The following is a 16,342-nucleotide window of genomic DNA, read 5'->3' as shown; positions in this document are numbered from 1 at the left end:
TTCAGTACTTAAGTATATTTTAATGCGAATACCTTTGTACTTTTACTCAAGTATAAAATGTAAGTACTTCTTCCACCACTGCATAATGATAACAATCAGGCAGTCATCAGGTTCACTCTCTGAAGACAAACGCGGAACAGAAATGCTGCGCTGCGTTTCTGACCGGATTGTTATTGGTGCCGCACACACGCGCAAGCTACAGCATGAAAGAACAGCACTCTCTGAATTACCTTCACCTTGGGCCGACATGGACCTGTTTAGTTAGGAATCTTGCCCTGAATAGCGGGATCTCTTTGTGAAGATGTAATAATTCAATGTAGGTTTTTAATTGTGACGATCCTGCCTGTGCCTGTTAGTATTAGCACTCCACGGTAGCTTAGCGACACAATCCCTGCGTATCCTTGTCCTTTCTGAGTGCCAGACAGCTGATCATCTGTTTGCTGCAGACTTTTAGCAGCAGGTTCCGCGGTGGAAGACGAACCATTCATTCTTTCGTTTCGTGTACAATTTTTTTCTATTGCTGCTGAAGGATCTGCAGATGTCATTTTAACGTAGAGTCCACAGCTAACATTTGGTTCGAGTCATTTATTAACAAGGTCGTTGAAAGCAGTCAAGTTGGCCAAAGGGCAGGAGGAGACCTATAAGGGACAGGTCGATTTTTAAAGAAGGCTACCGTACCCCTTGAGAAAATGTATATGCCCTGATAAAGTACCATGACCCTCCATCTGACTGGGAAAAAAAATCTATGAAAATCTATTAAAATATTATTATTGTTACAGAGATGACGACGGCACTACGCCCGAATATGGGCACAACGCCAGCGTGACGTCATCCTATGATCGCATGACGTCATATTTTACCTATAAAGTACCACAGTTGCCTGATAGGATCAGCAGTTGTAACAGTAGCAATATTAACTAGATAAATACCAGGGCCTATCCACCCATATTCAACGTGTGGACTCAAGATCCATTCCAATCTCGGCCCCCATCAATCTCTTGCGGCGATCATAGCAAGAATCAGTCCCTTAGTAAATACAGTCCTTACTTGCAGCAACCTCTGCAACAATTATGAAGTTAGTTTTGAGGACGATACACAACCTCTTTCTAAGAATTGCTCTGTTTCCGAGCACATTTGGCAAGACAAGTCCGCGCCCCAATGCATCAGAGGTGTTGTCCTGCCACCTGGTGCAGCGGAAACTGCCACCGTGGACCTCGTACTGTGTCCGGTACAGTGACGTCCACAACGACCAGTTCGGACTGTCCAACTTCAACTGGAGTGTTCAGGGAGCCAACTACCAGATACTGAGAACAGGCTGCTTCCCCTGCATTAAGTACCACTGCACTAAAGCACCTGCACAAAACCTGGACTTTGAGGACAAGTTTTTCACCATGTTGAAAGTCATCAATCTAGGTCAGTGTGGTTGAATAAATGTAATGTCCTTTCTGGCCCTTTTTATAAGACGTAGCCCATTATAATATCAATGTTTTATATTCATAACCCAAAGACATTATGCACAATTTAATTGTATCCACCTGTTGCAGGTATCCCCTCATTAGCCTATGGCATTGGCTGCTGGCTGGTGGTGGGGGCTGTGGAGACGGTGCAGACCAGTGTTGGACCGGTCAAGGTCTATTTTGCCTATAAAGAGGATGAAGGAGCACAGTACTGAACTAAGCAAAATCACCACAGTGTTTTTTGTACAGGCATACAGCGATGTCTGTGTATATGTGACCCCGTCATTCTATTTAAACTGTGCCAGAGACTGCTACACTGGGCCCATGCATGGAATAAAGTTAAATTCTTACCTTTTGTCCTGATATTATTTGTGTAAATTTGCCAGTGATTAATTATAAAAGATAATTTAAACTGAACTAATGTATTCTTTCAAGCATCGATACAGAGTCCCACTTCTTACATTAATATTAAAGGGATAGTTCACCCAATTTATACTTTTTTTCTATCAATTAGTCACCCCATGGAGACTTGAATTTATAGATATTTTTTTAGTTTTGTTGCAGTCCTAAGCCAATAATTTGATGACCAGCAGACCGGTAGGCAGCTGTTCCGGTAGGAGACTTTGTGTCTCCTACCGGAACCGCTGCCGGTCATGAAATTATTGGCTTAGGAATGCGACAAACACAAAAAAATATCCATGAATTCAAGTCTCCATGGGGTGACTAAAGTAATTTTGGGGGTGAAGAGGGACATTTCTGAATTTGTGAAACCTGTTGATCACAAATCAGCACCCCTACCAGGACAATCAAAAGGTTTTGGCTCTGGTTAAAATGTTAAAATATTTATTTGTAACTTATTCAAGCTATGGAAATGCTTGAATTTGTGGTTCATTTTATGTGGTTCATAACCCATTGATTTGCAATAGCACTGGTCTTAACACTAGTCCATGCGGATTTCTTAGAATCAAACGTTCTTTTGTGAAAACGTAGTGTTCTGATGGGGAGAGGTTGATTAATGATCAGAAGAGGCTTCTAAAAATTCTGACCGTTCCATGTCTAAATGCCCCTAGCCCTGCCTTGATAAAGACAAATATTTAAACTTCTAACTGCTCAATTGGAGAGGAATACGTTCTTATAATAGAACAGTTTTCCAACAGTACAGCAGCATCCCCTATTTGACTACACGTCCCCTTTGCCTCGTTTAACTTGTAAAATGCAGAAATTTAACTAACTCATTTGTTTAAAGTGAAATTAGTGATCACTCTCCATGCAACAGATTGTCAATAGCGTTGGAGAGGACCTGGTGACAGGACAGGTCTGATAAAATGGGTTTTAATTACCAAAGTGTGTATGGGCGTCTGCATTACCTCCTTGAGGCCTTCCCTGGACTTTGATTTCTGATAATGTGCTTTGCTGACAGGGCACGCTCGGCGCCGTTGCAGAGAGTCCTCCTCCCTATGAGAGGCAGGTTGACAAACTGCCATATTGATTTTCAACCCCCCTCAGCATCTCCCACTAATAGCATTTATCAGCGACCTCAATTTTCTGGCCTTGGCCTCTTCTCTTTTAGCAACAATGAAGCTGCAGGAATAATTTCTTGTTCAACATGTAAATCAATGGACCTTTTGCCCCTCTTTGCTCTTGGTAATTCTCAGGGTTGGCTGTGATATCAGCTTACATGGCAATGTTTTACCTGTTCCTTTTTGGTGTTATTTGACCTTACGAACGTGTTAATGTGTTCAAATCAGTGCATAGAACTGGATGCTTTTGTATCTAAATGTGTTAAATATGAACCATTCTTTCAGGTGAAATTGTTAAAGTTATGTAACTGGGAGCTTACCTCACACCATGGGGGGAAAATATATATTTAATGAATGGTTCCGTTAAAAATAAAATAAACTGTTTTGTAACCAGGACTCATTTTGATCAGGGATCTGTCCTGGGGAATAATGTGGTTCTAAAACTGAACACTATTTTTTAGAAGTGATTTATCAGATAGTGGTATATGTGGCTGATTTGTGCCATTGTTTTGATATTCTACTTGCTATAAAATGTAACTATTTTATTGTTTTTCTGGAGATCCTACAAGATGCCTGTGAGCTGTCAAACTAAACCGATGGTGTAGGCTGCTGATCCCTCTTTTGAAGCAAAACATTTAACTAAATAGTATTCCTTCAAAGTAAGCAATGCTTCTAACTTTACCTATTGTTAACGGTCCTCATTTATAAAATATTCCTAAATGGAGCATGCTGATACCTATCTAACTATCTCCCAATCATACTAATTGCCTTTAACAAGGAACAGTTAGACACACTTATGGAAATCTGATCCATGGTGTCAGTCTACACAGAGATCCCACCCCTCCTTTCATCTCCCAACCTTTCGTCAGTGCTGAAAGTGTGCATGGGGAATGCTCAGGCAACCATGTCTTAATTACTCATTGACCCTTTGACCCATGGGCTGCATTGATACTGCAGTACAGCGTGAGACAGATAATGGCACAGGCCTGCAACCGGCTGCAGCTTTCTGTCTAGCTATTAAAGGATGATGTGAGTCAGTGAAACCCAAGCTTGGGAGGCTGCGAGATCATTGTATTTGTTTTCAGGACTGCACCTTTGGGCCACTCTAAACTACAGGGGAGGGCAGCCCTTCAACCCAAGCAGAGGCTTAGCGTTACACACTGTACCTCAGTCACCACCAGCACAGGTCTAGGATATCTACCCTGCAAATGGCCTACTGTAAATTAACAGAAAATATAGTTGGACTCTGTTAAGAGATTGATGCCTTTCAATAAGCCGGGCTAGTCCTGGCTCTCTATTGATGGAATTAGATTACCCCGTGCTCAACAAATGTAGTAATAAACAAATAATTAATGTCTGCTTGGCAAGTTTAATTGCATGCTGAAGCTAAGTAATATGTTTTGTCAAGGTGAAATCTTTAAATACTAATGCAATTTAGAGTTGAGGTAAAAGCAAAACAAGTGCTGGAATTGAGTGTAGCGTGGCTGTAAGTTGTTAATGTGGAATAATGAAATTGCTCATCAACTCACAAGGTCTTAATTGTATTTATCCACTAATTGGCTTATAAATTCTCATGTTTCCTTGGTGTAAGGGAAAATAGTGCCACAAACCATGTTCATTTCACTAAAGTGTTTTATGCAGAAGGCCGATTTCGAAAATCAATTATTTAGCAGGAAAAATCACGCAATTCTTTTCTCTGTCATATAGATATATGGCTTGGCAGAAACAATTATTGTATGAACCACCCCTGCAGCTAATGCTGGTGAGGTTATCATAAAGCCCCTAGACGAGCCAGAAGCGTTTCCTAGCCTGCTTGTCTAACAGCAGGGGTAACACAACTATCATGCAGACTACCACAACGAGGATCACCCATACATTACACCTCAATTCCAAGGTGTCAGCCAAAATTGTAACAGTAGACATGGCGGCGGGGCATTTTGTCACAATTAAAACACATATCACATTACCTTTCTGGTAGAAATATCTCCAGTGACACAACACAGACATTGATATTGGTGAGCTTAGAAGGACCCATTGTTTGGTGTACAGAAAATGACTGCCTATTGAATGATAGGTGTACAGTATGTTAAGAGAGTAGAGCATAACACATACAAAAAGGTAATATAGTTGTTAGAGACCTTTGTGGTTTCAGTTGCTGACCTCATACCATTGAAACTTGAATTACTACCTTTTACATTTGCTGTTGGTGTGGAAGTGGTTTTTGTTGGGGGGGAAGTTGGAGGGGTGTTGGGGATCCATTAAAAATCTATTATAGTGTATTTCTTCACCCAGGGGGGAAAACGCTCTCATTACTAAGCAGAATGGAAAGGATGACAAGTGCTGCCATATTTCTTTTTTACACTCCCCAATCCTTCTTTTTCTTGTCTCGCTTTTTGATGGGTGGTGGAGGATGGGGGGCAAATGAAGGACTGTGCCTGCTGTGCCCAAGCTCCTGACGGTGGGTGGGTGAAAAGCCTGTCAGTCATCTTGTTCTTCTCAAGATGGGTCCCAGTTGAAATAAGGACTTAAGTGCAATGAACGAAGAATACAGGACTCTCCCATCAAGGTCTCTTAAATTAGATTTTGTACTGGAGAATGCATAAATTATTATCCTTATACAGTAGTTCTGAGAGGGTTACTGGTAGTATAATACATCATTGTCATTGTTTTATAATGGGTTTAGCTCAGTGCACTTTTAGTTATATATTTCTTTGTTCCAATGTCAGTTGATTATTGTTTTATTTTTCTCTCGGCTCTGATATGATATCACGTTCACTTCATCCATACTTAATGCTTACTCTGTTGACATTAAGAGTAATGGAGTTTAATAGTTTTTTCTGCGTCTTATCGGGAGAGTTAAATGAACTATCCATTTTTATTATATATTATGCAGTATTTAAAGTTTCAGCTCATTAAAAAACAGACGCCCTCCTCGCCCCCCCTGGGCCGTCTTTTACCCCCCACCAGCTTGCAGTCAGGCTCCTCTAGCCACAGGCTCTGCGTGATCTGTTTTTGTCAAGTCAAAAATTGAAATCTTCCGATATATTTATTTATTTGTCTGTTCATTTCCCCATCGCCAAAGAAGAGCCCTTAATGTGTCTGAATCATAAACAAATGGCACCAGCAGAATCATGCAAAGGAGGGTGATCAGGGTGGTTTTTTATCAATCCATGCAGTTAGTTCTTGCTTTGCTTACATGGTCGTGATCAGGGGGTCAGCGGCCTGATATTATGTTGAGGTGTCCTTGCTTTAATTTAGCCGGAGAATAGGCCTCCTGTGTTGCTTGATTGCACTCGTGAGCGACTATACCTACACAGCAACTCTGTGGGCTGTGGGATGGAGATTTACATTAAATACACTGATACCGCTGCTGCATACAAACGCAGAAGTGGAATAAATCAATTCTGTTCTCAGAAATGCCTCACATACTTTTTTGATACTGCATGATCTCCAATCTCTCTGCAAATGAGCTGCGGTCGCCTGTAATGGTTTCTGCTCCTCGTGGGAGGCCGGTGTCTGAGAAAAGCTGCTGATTGAAGGAGAAATGTAATACAGGTGTAAAGCAGACTTGATAGGGGTCTTACGCGAGGGTTATGCATTTTAACAGTTATATACATACTGTTACATATTTATCAAAGAATATGGAATTTGCTAGGGTTGCCTTTTTTCCTCTGCCGGCCCGGCCCCGTAGAGATTTCCGCGTTTCTGCCAGGGTGTCGTTAATTCTGGCAGAGAGGATAGCTATTATGTTGAATTACTAGGAATTAAGGGGTCTAATTTGGTTAAGTAAGCACTTCATTAATGGTGAGTGGATTGCTGGTGCAGTGCATGAGAGGTTTATAAGGGTTACAGGTCACTGTATACACGGCAAAATCCGGAGTGTTAATTTGAAAAAAATTACCCTTACGGGTCCATAGCTGGCAGACTTGAAGGGAGATCTGAACAGAATTGCTCAAATGAACTATGCATGTACTATGCTCCATCAGAATAGCGTATGAAGATTTAGCTTTAATATGTCCATGCTGTGAATGTTTAAAAATGTGTGACTTACGGTGAACATGATTCTTTGGGCCTCTGAGTCTGGACATAATAGTGGACAGCTGGCAGTGGAAGTGTGTAAGGGGTCAGCTGGAAGCACGTGCCTTTACTTGATGTGCCTCCCCTCTGCAGAGGTGAACTAATTGAGGTGTGTTTTTATCTCAGCTTGCTAATGATGATGAGGGTGCAGGAGAAGTAGACTGTCCCCCTAGGCTGAAGGATAGCATGGCTTAGCCAACCTTCTGTACTTATTGTCCAACAAAGGGGGAATTCACTTAATACAGCGCCTCAGAAAAGTGGGTAATTGTAGCCACAATCAATAAGGTAGCAGAGCAGAAAATGAAAGGTGTGTTTGGTGTGTGTAGTGTAAATGTGTTGTAGATATTGGACAAAAAGCAGTAGTGAGGTTCCTGTTTATTGTGCTTTATTGTTTTGTTTTTTTGGCGGGCTGCAAATGCTCATCTATGCAACACACTCCAGTTTATACATGCAGGTTACACTCTATTTCTAAATATTTGTGTGTCCATGTGTATCTGTGTGTTCATGGCGTCTGTGTTCATGCATGTTTTTGTGCATGCATGGTAGAGGGGGTAGGTTTGGTTGGATGAGCCACATTGTTCCTGTGCGGCCTAGTGACATCGCTGGAGGGCAGAGAGGGATGGAACCTGAGTGGGGTGACAGTGATAAATAGCCCTTTTAATAACAGCTGCCCCACTTGGCCAGCAAGTCCCAGTCAGTGTCCTCTGTGTATTTATGCCTATGTTTATTTATGCATCCATAGCAAGCAGGAAATCACCACCGCGGGGGTACAATCATTCTTTTTTTGTGGTGGGTGGGTGGTAGTCCAAAAGAAGGGGGGCGGGGGGTGCATTGGTTTAACTTTGGGAGGAGGCATAAGCATGCTAGTCCTCAAACTAACATTCATTTGGACTTGAGGTTGATCTATTTTTATGTCCATGAGGAATTAGACATATACAGTATCAGATACATTTACATTCATTCTTATGGCACTGTTGTATGCCAGACGTAAGAAGAGCATTGACATATACTGAGAGCGGAATTGTAGGTTCCACTTGTAACTACTGTACATAAACCCAACCTGCAGGTGTTGTATTAACCTGCAGTTCATTCTGATGCTGGGGGAGACATTCCAAGTAAATTGTAAACACCATCCAGTTGGATCTTCTAAAGCATCCAAACACACCACAAATACTGCGGGCTGACCTCATCCGTTATCATAACATCCTTAAATGTGCATTGCTTTTGAATAGTCGCTTTCATTGTTGCTGTATGACTGAAGGGAAAGTCCTTTTGTCTGCTGAAATATGACCCCAGGCCTTGCACTGTGAGCAGGGAGGCTGTAGATCAGAAGTGTCAAAGCGTCTTCCTGGAGGGCGACATCGGGGCTGTTCTCACTCAAACCAATTCCCTCCCCTTAATTGGTTCAATTAGATAAGCATCCATATACATTATCATGTATGCATTTTTCATGATTCTTCTTAACGCTCTGCTTAAACAGAACAACTTCCGGCTATGATTTGCCATTTGGATGAATGTCAAGGAGACTAAATGATTGCGCTAATTGAGTAATTAAAAGCAGATGTTGGAGCGAGAGCCAGCAGCATACACTTTAAACACTTTGCCCTCCAGAAAACCTACAGTGTTTTTGACACCCCTGTTATGTATGGATATCCCAGAGGTGCCTCTGTAATAGTTACAGTTTCACCCTTGTGATTATTCAGTTGAAGTCGAGCCAAAATGGTGTTTTTATGCTATTTTGGCCACAGGAAATGGTCTGGAAAGGAAAAGCCCATCATGCTGCCTAATGGCCAGAGTCAGTGGTGCACAGCTTCAGCACAAGCTCTAGACAGGCAAAGCATGATATCTCCAGCCTCACCCTATCACTCTTACCTCCCGCTGTCCTCTGGTGAGATAGTAGTGGCCTACGTGAGGCTCTTTCGAGGGAGATGATGTTATGTTGAAGGTAATTAACATTGGAAATGTGCCAGTAATGGGATATCAGCGTGGCATCAAATCGCAAAGGAGTGGAGACTACTTCCATGATTTTGACAGCTCCAGTGATTGGAGCATAGCTGGCAGGCATTGCAAAGTGCCGATCAATAAGTAACAATTTTCCTATTAAAGAAAAATTACTTGGACATTGCTCTTAGATAGCTTGTGGCTGCTTCATTTCAGACAGACCGGGATAAATGTCTCCCGTTGTCCATTTTTGGGTGAAGTGTATGTATTTTTGTCTTTAATAAAACGCTTCCTGTTCTGTCATCATACACTTTTACAGAAACCTTAACACTTGCAATCCATTTTGAGACATTAATGTTACTTAGTGACTTAACATGCTCACCTCATTTACCCCAAACAAGCTATCCTGGATATTTCATGCCTTTAATGCACAAGCACATCTGTCTGTCATATAGTGATGATTACATACTTGAATGCAATATGTAGACAGTTCAGATATTCAGAAGCAGTGAAGAGAGAGAGTTGATGACAAATCTTCTTTTAATAATACTCTAGGCCACTAGTGTGACTAATGAACTTAGTAATTACTCTTCATTGGCTGGAAGAGTTTAGCCCGGGTGAGATGGAAGCGGTGGCTGCTGGGAGCCACAGAAATGGCACAACAGGCAACAATCAACACAGTGTCTGCACAACAATCAATCAAATCTGTCAGGCCCTTAACAGTCAGTGTAATTTGTTGGTGTTCTTCAGAAATGAGTACAGCCTGTAAAATGTAGCTAAGATCACTTTCCCAAACACCTCGCAGCACAATATGTTTAAACCAATGAGATTTGTACCCTATGATTTATCACGCTGCTTTTCCAAAAAAGAAAAAAAAAAAACTCTTTGTTGAACTAGGAACGGTTCTGTGAGTTCAGACCTCACCCTCTGAAATGGAAGTCAGTACTTCTTGCAATATTAGAACGTTTCTTGGGTGGTTTGCTTTAGTATTCGCAGCTTCACATTTCTTCACTTGAATTTTTTGCTGACAATTCAGTTGGTGTCATGACTTGAAATTGGATGAATATGTGATTTTGAAAATATACTGACACATTTGTTATCATAATGCACACTTTCTATGAAACCTATAGCTATAATGCATTAGATTATAGATACCTTCATAAAATATTTTAAAGTAGGCACAATGTGTTATAAGAGTAGCTGTAAGCCTTCATAATGACTTATCATGTCTTATTTCAACATTCATAAGGCATAAGTTAGACGTTTATAAGGTCAGATATCACAATTGCTCATAATTGCTCTGCATTTTTGTATGAAAGGTTATACGGTCTTATGGACATTATGGCGCTTTGTCGCTTTCTGCAACCATAATGTGTGGCCAGTGTATAACTCATTTTTATTTTTCATATACGGTGTATAAAAATGAGTTATTTCTACATATAAACACATTATAGAGATAGATGCCCTGGAAGCAGTCAATGAGCTGTCATAAAGCTTATGGCATGCGATAATCACATTATCCTGAGGTGGAGATGGTTACAGAAGGCAGTGCACCAAGACGTTTATAAGACTTTATAGCCTTTAATGCAAAATAGGTAGTGACCTTATTGAACATATAATTCATTATGACTATTAATATAAGACATCATAAGGCATTATAATATAAACAACTCTTATAATGCATTATGCATGTGTTATAATGCATTATGAAGGTATGCTGTATATCATACATTATACATAGAACGTGTTACATTACCACAAATTCAGTTGTTTCTCTTATACTTCTTTGGTTTAGTACAACGGTGTGGCTTGTCAAAAAGGACTGATTTTCAACCCAATGCATCATATCGCCTCACATCATTTTCGGTAGCCTATGCAAAAACATTGTGCAGTGGAGTATAAATACAGCTTAGCCAGTAGCCACAAACATGCATCCATATTCTGTGCATGACATAATAGGCGAACATTTAGCGAAAATAGCAGTTCTACAAGATCACAACGCATCGTTGTGAGCTTGCTGATCGGCTAATTCTGTCCAAGAGATTTGGTCTTGAGGGAAAAAAGGAGGGGACCAGTATGCAAGTTTTAAGTGGTAACAGTAGACTATTTTGTAAGCGTATCATAATAAACTATTACAAGGCATTACACAATAGGCTTATACGAGATACAACACAGCAAACTAAAATAACTTGGAAATGGAATCCCTGGTCCAGACCACATTCCATGTTTTATTGTGAGACAATGATGAAACTTAGTCATTGTATTTAAGTCTGGGTTGTGGTATTTTACTGAACATCTGCTAAACCGCAGTGATATTTAAATACGAGCCAGAGGAGTGTGGTCTGTAATACTGGACTATTCACAGATGCTCCTTTTTGCGGAGCTCCAAATCATGTTTCTTAATTCCCAGAGCCACATCTCAATCATATTCCCTGCTAATTTGAGAGTCACCCTCATTTCATTTTAAACGATTCATTTTCGGCAAATTTGTAAATGGCCCTGATGTGTTCTACAATTTAGTCAATTACTGTTTCAGCCGTCAGGGCTCGGGGGACCAGGAACACACATGGCCTGGAGGTACCGTCTCAATAATTGTTTCAGAAAAGTTGGGACTGGATTGCTAACGCTGTGTTCCACTTATTGAAATGTCAATTGGAGCCAAGACCCTTTTTACATCTGCTCTCTCTTTTCTGTGCTACCGTACTGTGTGACTGGCTCCACACCCCGCTTCTAGTCTTTGTCCCACACACACTGGTGAAAGCGTAAAACAGTCAAATGTTTCCTTACCGTTGATGTGTTTCTATATTCCTTCTTGTGGTATTCTGCTCATATATATGACCAGAGAGTCATCAGAATGGTGCCGTACCTGTTTAGAGTATGTGTTAAAATGCGTTGTCAAGTTGGCAAACACTTTGAACATGCATAGCTTTAGTTGCTCTTGTATAATTAATTGTGTTGCCTTTATCCCATGACTTCCTACTGACATTATTTGTAAAAAATATATATATATACTGTATGTATTGTGGTCAAAACTTTACTTTAAGCTGAAAATGTAATTAATTATCAATTAGCTGTAGAAAATTAAGAGATGATCAAATTTCAAATTAGGTCTTAATGGGCACTAATTAAGAGGGAGAATCCTGTTTTATGGAACCAAACAGAGTGACCCACGGAACCCCAATTAATTAAGTTATTATTAGCCCCTTCCCAGTGTTTGGACAGTCTGGCTGTGGTTCCAGTGAAGATAGAATATGTTCTCCTAACACTGGGAAGTGTATTTCTGTTTGTTTTTCGCCACAGAGTCCCTCACCCATTCTCCAAGCCAATTAACCTGTGATGAGGCTGCTACTAGGGCCCTGATTAATTAGAGCAGGGAAGGGCTCCGCTTGACAGTGTGGAGAAGCCCTCAGGTGAAGACATGTTAGTGCTTGGCCATTATCTGGCTCCGCTGAAACAGAAGGTCTGCCCTGGTCCTAAATGTTCACGTACAGTATACGAGTTTTGTTAATTATTTGGTTTTGTACACAATGTCATTGGTTGGGTCAGCATAAGCAGACCGTTGACTGGCCAGTTAGCATAAAGGAATTCTGACTGCACACACCACACACAAAGCGTGCCAATTTCATATTTTCTTTTCAAAAAGTGAAGAGTGATCACATGTGCGAAGTCATGAGGTCCTAATTTGTAAGGAACGGTGTAGGAATGTGTTATCAGCCAGCCAGATGTAAAATGTTATCTTAACACCTGCATAAGCATTTCAAAACAGCTCCACGGCACATTCATGAATACTGATCCAACTCTTCCGTCAGCATGTAATACTCTTGTTTCTCAGCCGTTCAACTCTCTGGCAATTTATTGACTGGAATCTTTAAAGTAAACGTCCCCGTACCGTACAGCCATTTTTCAACTGAAAAGCATGCCTTGGGGTAAAGCAATGAAAACTTATGTTATCAGATTGTTTTTCATGTGCTTGTTTTAATGTATGTGGGAGTGTCAGATTCACATTTTGGTCCACAAAGAGTTTTTTTTTTTCACAAGACAAATGTTTATGGTTGATGATTTAAATGATCTTAGAGTATGTATACTAAACTAGGTTAAACTTTTTAACTAATCCAGATGAATGGTTTAAAATGTAGAGTTTGGGTATAGCTTGAGAAACTCTCTACCACTGAGGATTACACATACTACACTGAAGAAAGCTTTTTATGTTGCATCATCCAATAAGATGTATTTTTCAATAGATTATTACAAATACGCAGTGATAGATAGATACTTTATTTGTCCTTGCGGAAATTCATTTTGTGCTAAGCAGTCATCAGGATACAAAAAATCACAAACAGATAACATAATTACAAAATACATACAAGCTAGACAAGGCCACCAGTCATGGTTCAAGAGGCATCACATTACATTTTATGAAACAGTGAAACAGTTTTGAAACTGCATAGTTTAAATTACACTTAAAACCTAACCTTACACGTAGCTTGAGATTACATTTGAAAGCACAGCTTTTTTTTAATTTAGTATCATGGGATGATCTTCAATTGACACTCAGACGTATATACATGGGAAATATTGTTATCTTGATTATGTTTCACTTTATGTTGTGACATTTTGTAATTTCATTTTTTTTCCTTCTGCCTTTGCTTTGATTTTGTTTGAATATTTTTAATCTCTGCACTGTTGACAAAGAGCGCTCAGCCCTCAGTGTGCCTTCTGAGAATTAAATAAAGGTTAAAATAAACCATTTAGAAATATTTTGCACATTACACAAATGGGTGCTTTGAGAGATCAAGTATGTGGTGCTGGCTTTTTACACGTCACTGTACCTGGCCTCAGCATGCTGTTGTTGTTTGGGTCGGTGGGGTTGTGTTGGTCAGCTCAGCTGCATGGGTTTGTTGTGATCACTGGATGCGTAATTTGGCACTTCTGTGTGGAAGACCTTCAACTCCTTTCTATAATTAACTTTTGCCGGCGCCCATCAGGTTCCATTCCAACCTTGATGTGTCCATAGTGACTGTTACACGTTACCAGCTTGCCATTCAGTATGTATTAAGCTGTCAGAGAGGGCTGCTCTCCCCAGCCGCTTGTCTTCGCGGAACAGCCCAGCCTATTAACTCCTATTGACTGTGACACACATGTCCCTCCAAAATGAGTGGTTCCGTATTGATTTTTCCCGAGCGCTGCTCACTTCCCCTTTCATGCCGCCAAGGGTGAGATCTTTATCCTGACTGATTGTATATGTTCATCGTCTCTGAGTACTGTTGTGCGATTGCCATTTCAGACCGCTGCCTAACCACCTCCTCCCCCCACCCCACCCCACCCAACTCGGCATATCATGGCTACTTGTATGCAGCCGAGTGTCAAAGAGACAATTAAAAGGCCTGACTCCCCTGTGTCTCCCCACTCGTAACCCCTCCATTCTCCCTCCAGCATACATACTACATAGAGACATGACAGCCAGTCCCCCCCCGACACACCGCCATCTAATCAATAGACCTGAATAGTAAGGTGCCATATCCTTCCAGATGCACTCGCTCCAGCCGCTCTGGCCAAAATGAACTCTGACAACCTGTATCGACTTCATATCAAGCCCTACCATGGAGAGAAAAATGATTATCTGCTGGTGAAATCAGCTATTGACATGTTGCAGAATAGCCTCCCCTCCCCGAGAGATTTATTGATACAGTTTATAGCATATAAATATTTATCTAATATGTGTCTGCCTGAAATGGATTCTTCTCGTTTAGGTGTGTGGGGTGTGCGTGAGTGTGTGGTCTGGTGTTAGCCCATGGAGGACCATCAACACCCCCCTCCCTCTCTCTCCTCCACTACTCAACCGTGACTCTGCCTTTTCCCTCTTGCTGGATACACTTTTTTCAGAGGCGACATGAAATTGCTTTGGTGTTTCTATCAAACGGTGGTTGTGATTCCGTCTTGAAGTTAGCAGTAAAAAACATGTTGTAATTACATTTTATTGCCTCTCACCCCGTAGTATCCAAATAGCTATACAGTGGCCACCATGATATAAAAATGCATGTAGAATCGGAACAAGATGACTACTGCTGATCCCAGTTGTGGATACAGCCTAATATCATTTACACTACAGACACATTCTCATAATTTCATAAGTCATGCATACATAGGCATGGGACGCTAATGTAAAATGTGTATTTATCATTAGTACCCTACTACCCACTACCCAATGTATATTTGCTCTTCATGCCTGGACTAGCACATTATTTGCAAGTGAATGCATCATAATGCATAATGCTGTAACGTAACTCATCAAGATTCAAGGGAGAGACTTCTCATGTGAGACTTCTCACTCTATTAACTAAGCAACATATATTTGTTTCTTGATGCAAGAGCTGCAATGTTCACTGCTTACAGCTTACTCAGAAATGCTTTTTCAAAGACTTTTAGGGAAAATATGGCAAAACTACATACAGATATTCTGTCCTTTTCTTTTCACTGCACCTTCAGAACGGTATTGAAATTGTATTGTATCAGGTATGTATGGTGCCCAGATTGGCTGAAACTCACCACAGACATCTCCTTCAGGCAACAGACCAGTTTGTAGTGCCTTTGACATAACGAAAATGGGAAAGACTCTATCCCTCGGCTATTTCAAACTCTCTTCTGGTCTCCTCGAGCCAACAGGGACTTTGTTCTCCCAATGCCGTTCTGACAGCTTTTATCAAAATCAAATGAAACAATTCCAGCCAAACAAATTTGTCATTAGATCTTCCATCACTTTCTCCTCTTTGGTATTATGCTTTCATTGTACAGCAAATGTTCTATTGATCTTTCCCCCTCTCACTGCGGCTGAACTTGAGGTGACCTGCTTTTTTGGACCTATTGTTTATAGATGGTAGACATGTCCTTGACATGTCAGTCAAAAGAGATGGCCTCGTTTTATTACTTTGGATCCTTACCATTATTTTATTGGATACATACAAATGAATGCACATCTTATTCAAAGTTTACTGGATGTTATAGGCTTTCGGTCAAGGAAACAAAACTGTTTCAGTATATTCATAGAAAACCTTTTTTTTATCAATTTTTTTCTCCTCGATTTTGCCTGTTCCCCCCATGTACATACCCCATGTACTACCTGCTGTTTATCTTGGGGAGGTTGTAGACAACCACATTTCTCCTCCGATACACAGTGAGGAGTTTCACCGGGAGGACGTGATGCATTCAGAACACTCTATCCCTCCCTACTCTCTGTTGAACAGGTGGCCCCCAACCAACCTGTAGGAGTTGCTATTGCAGCAGCGGGGGTCGGTCGTTGTCCCCTGCCGCCTTTCCACCCACAAACGCAGCCAATTGAGTTTGTTCGAG

General features: G+C 40.9%; 1 protein-coding gene across 2 annotated transcripts; it reads left to right on the top strand.

The window, feature by feature from the left end:
- The first annotated feature begins 209 nt into the window (after nucleotides 1–209).
- cUnh15orf61 (chromosome Un C15orf61 homolog) lies at nucleotides 210–1,952 on the top strand. 2 transcript variants are annotated; one of them, XM_080438657.1, is made up of 2 exons: nucleotides 210–1,413; nucleotides 1,560–1,952. In XM_080438657.1, exons 1-2 carry the CDS (start codon nucleotides 1,071–1,073, stop codon nucleotides 1,670–1,672), a joined length of 456 nt encoding a protein of 151 aa, XP_080294783.1. In that variant the 5' UTR covers nucleotides 210–1,070; the 3' UTR covers nucleotides 1,673–1,952. The 2 variants fall into 2 exon arrangements, with proteins under 2 accessions (XP_080294783.1, XP_080294782.1); XM_080438656.1 differs by having other exon boundaries at nucleotides 1,545–1,952.
- Nucleotides 1,953–16,342: the final 14,390 nt, after the last annotated feature.

This window comes from Gymnoscopelus braueri (assembly GCF_963280865.1).
Source record: "Gymnoscopelus braueri genome assembly, chromosome: 9".
Lineage (NCBI taxonomy): Eukaryota > Metazoa > Chordata > Actinopteri > Myctophiformes > Myctophidae > Gymnoscopelus > Gymnoscopelus braueri.
Note: the sequence above shows the minus strand (reverse complement) of the source record. Positions and strands in the feature narration are given on the sequence as shown.

What these genes read in the sequence shown, in the direction of transcription:
- cUnh15orf61 (XM_080438656.1), top strand. Translation starts at nt 1,071, where the DNA reads ATGAAGTTAGTTTTGAGGACGATACACAACCTCTTTCTAAGAATTGCT. An exon ending in GTTGAAAGTCATCAATCTAG is followed by an intron (nt 1,414 to 1,544) that starts GTCAGTGTGGTT and finishes CACCTGTTGCAG; the next exon opens with GTATCCCCTCATTAGCCTAT.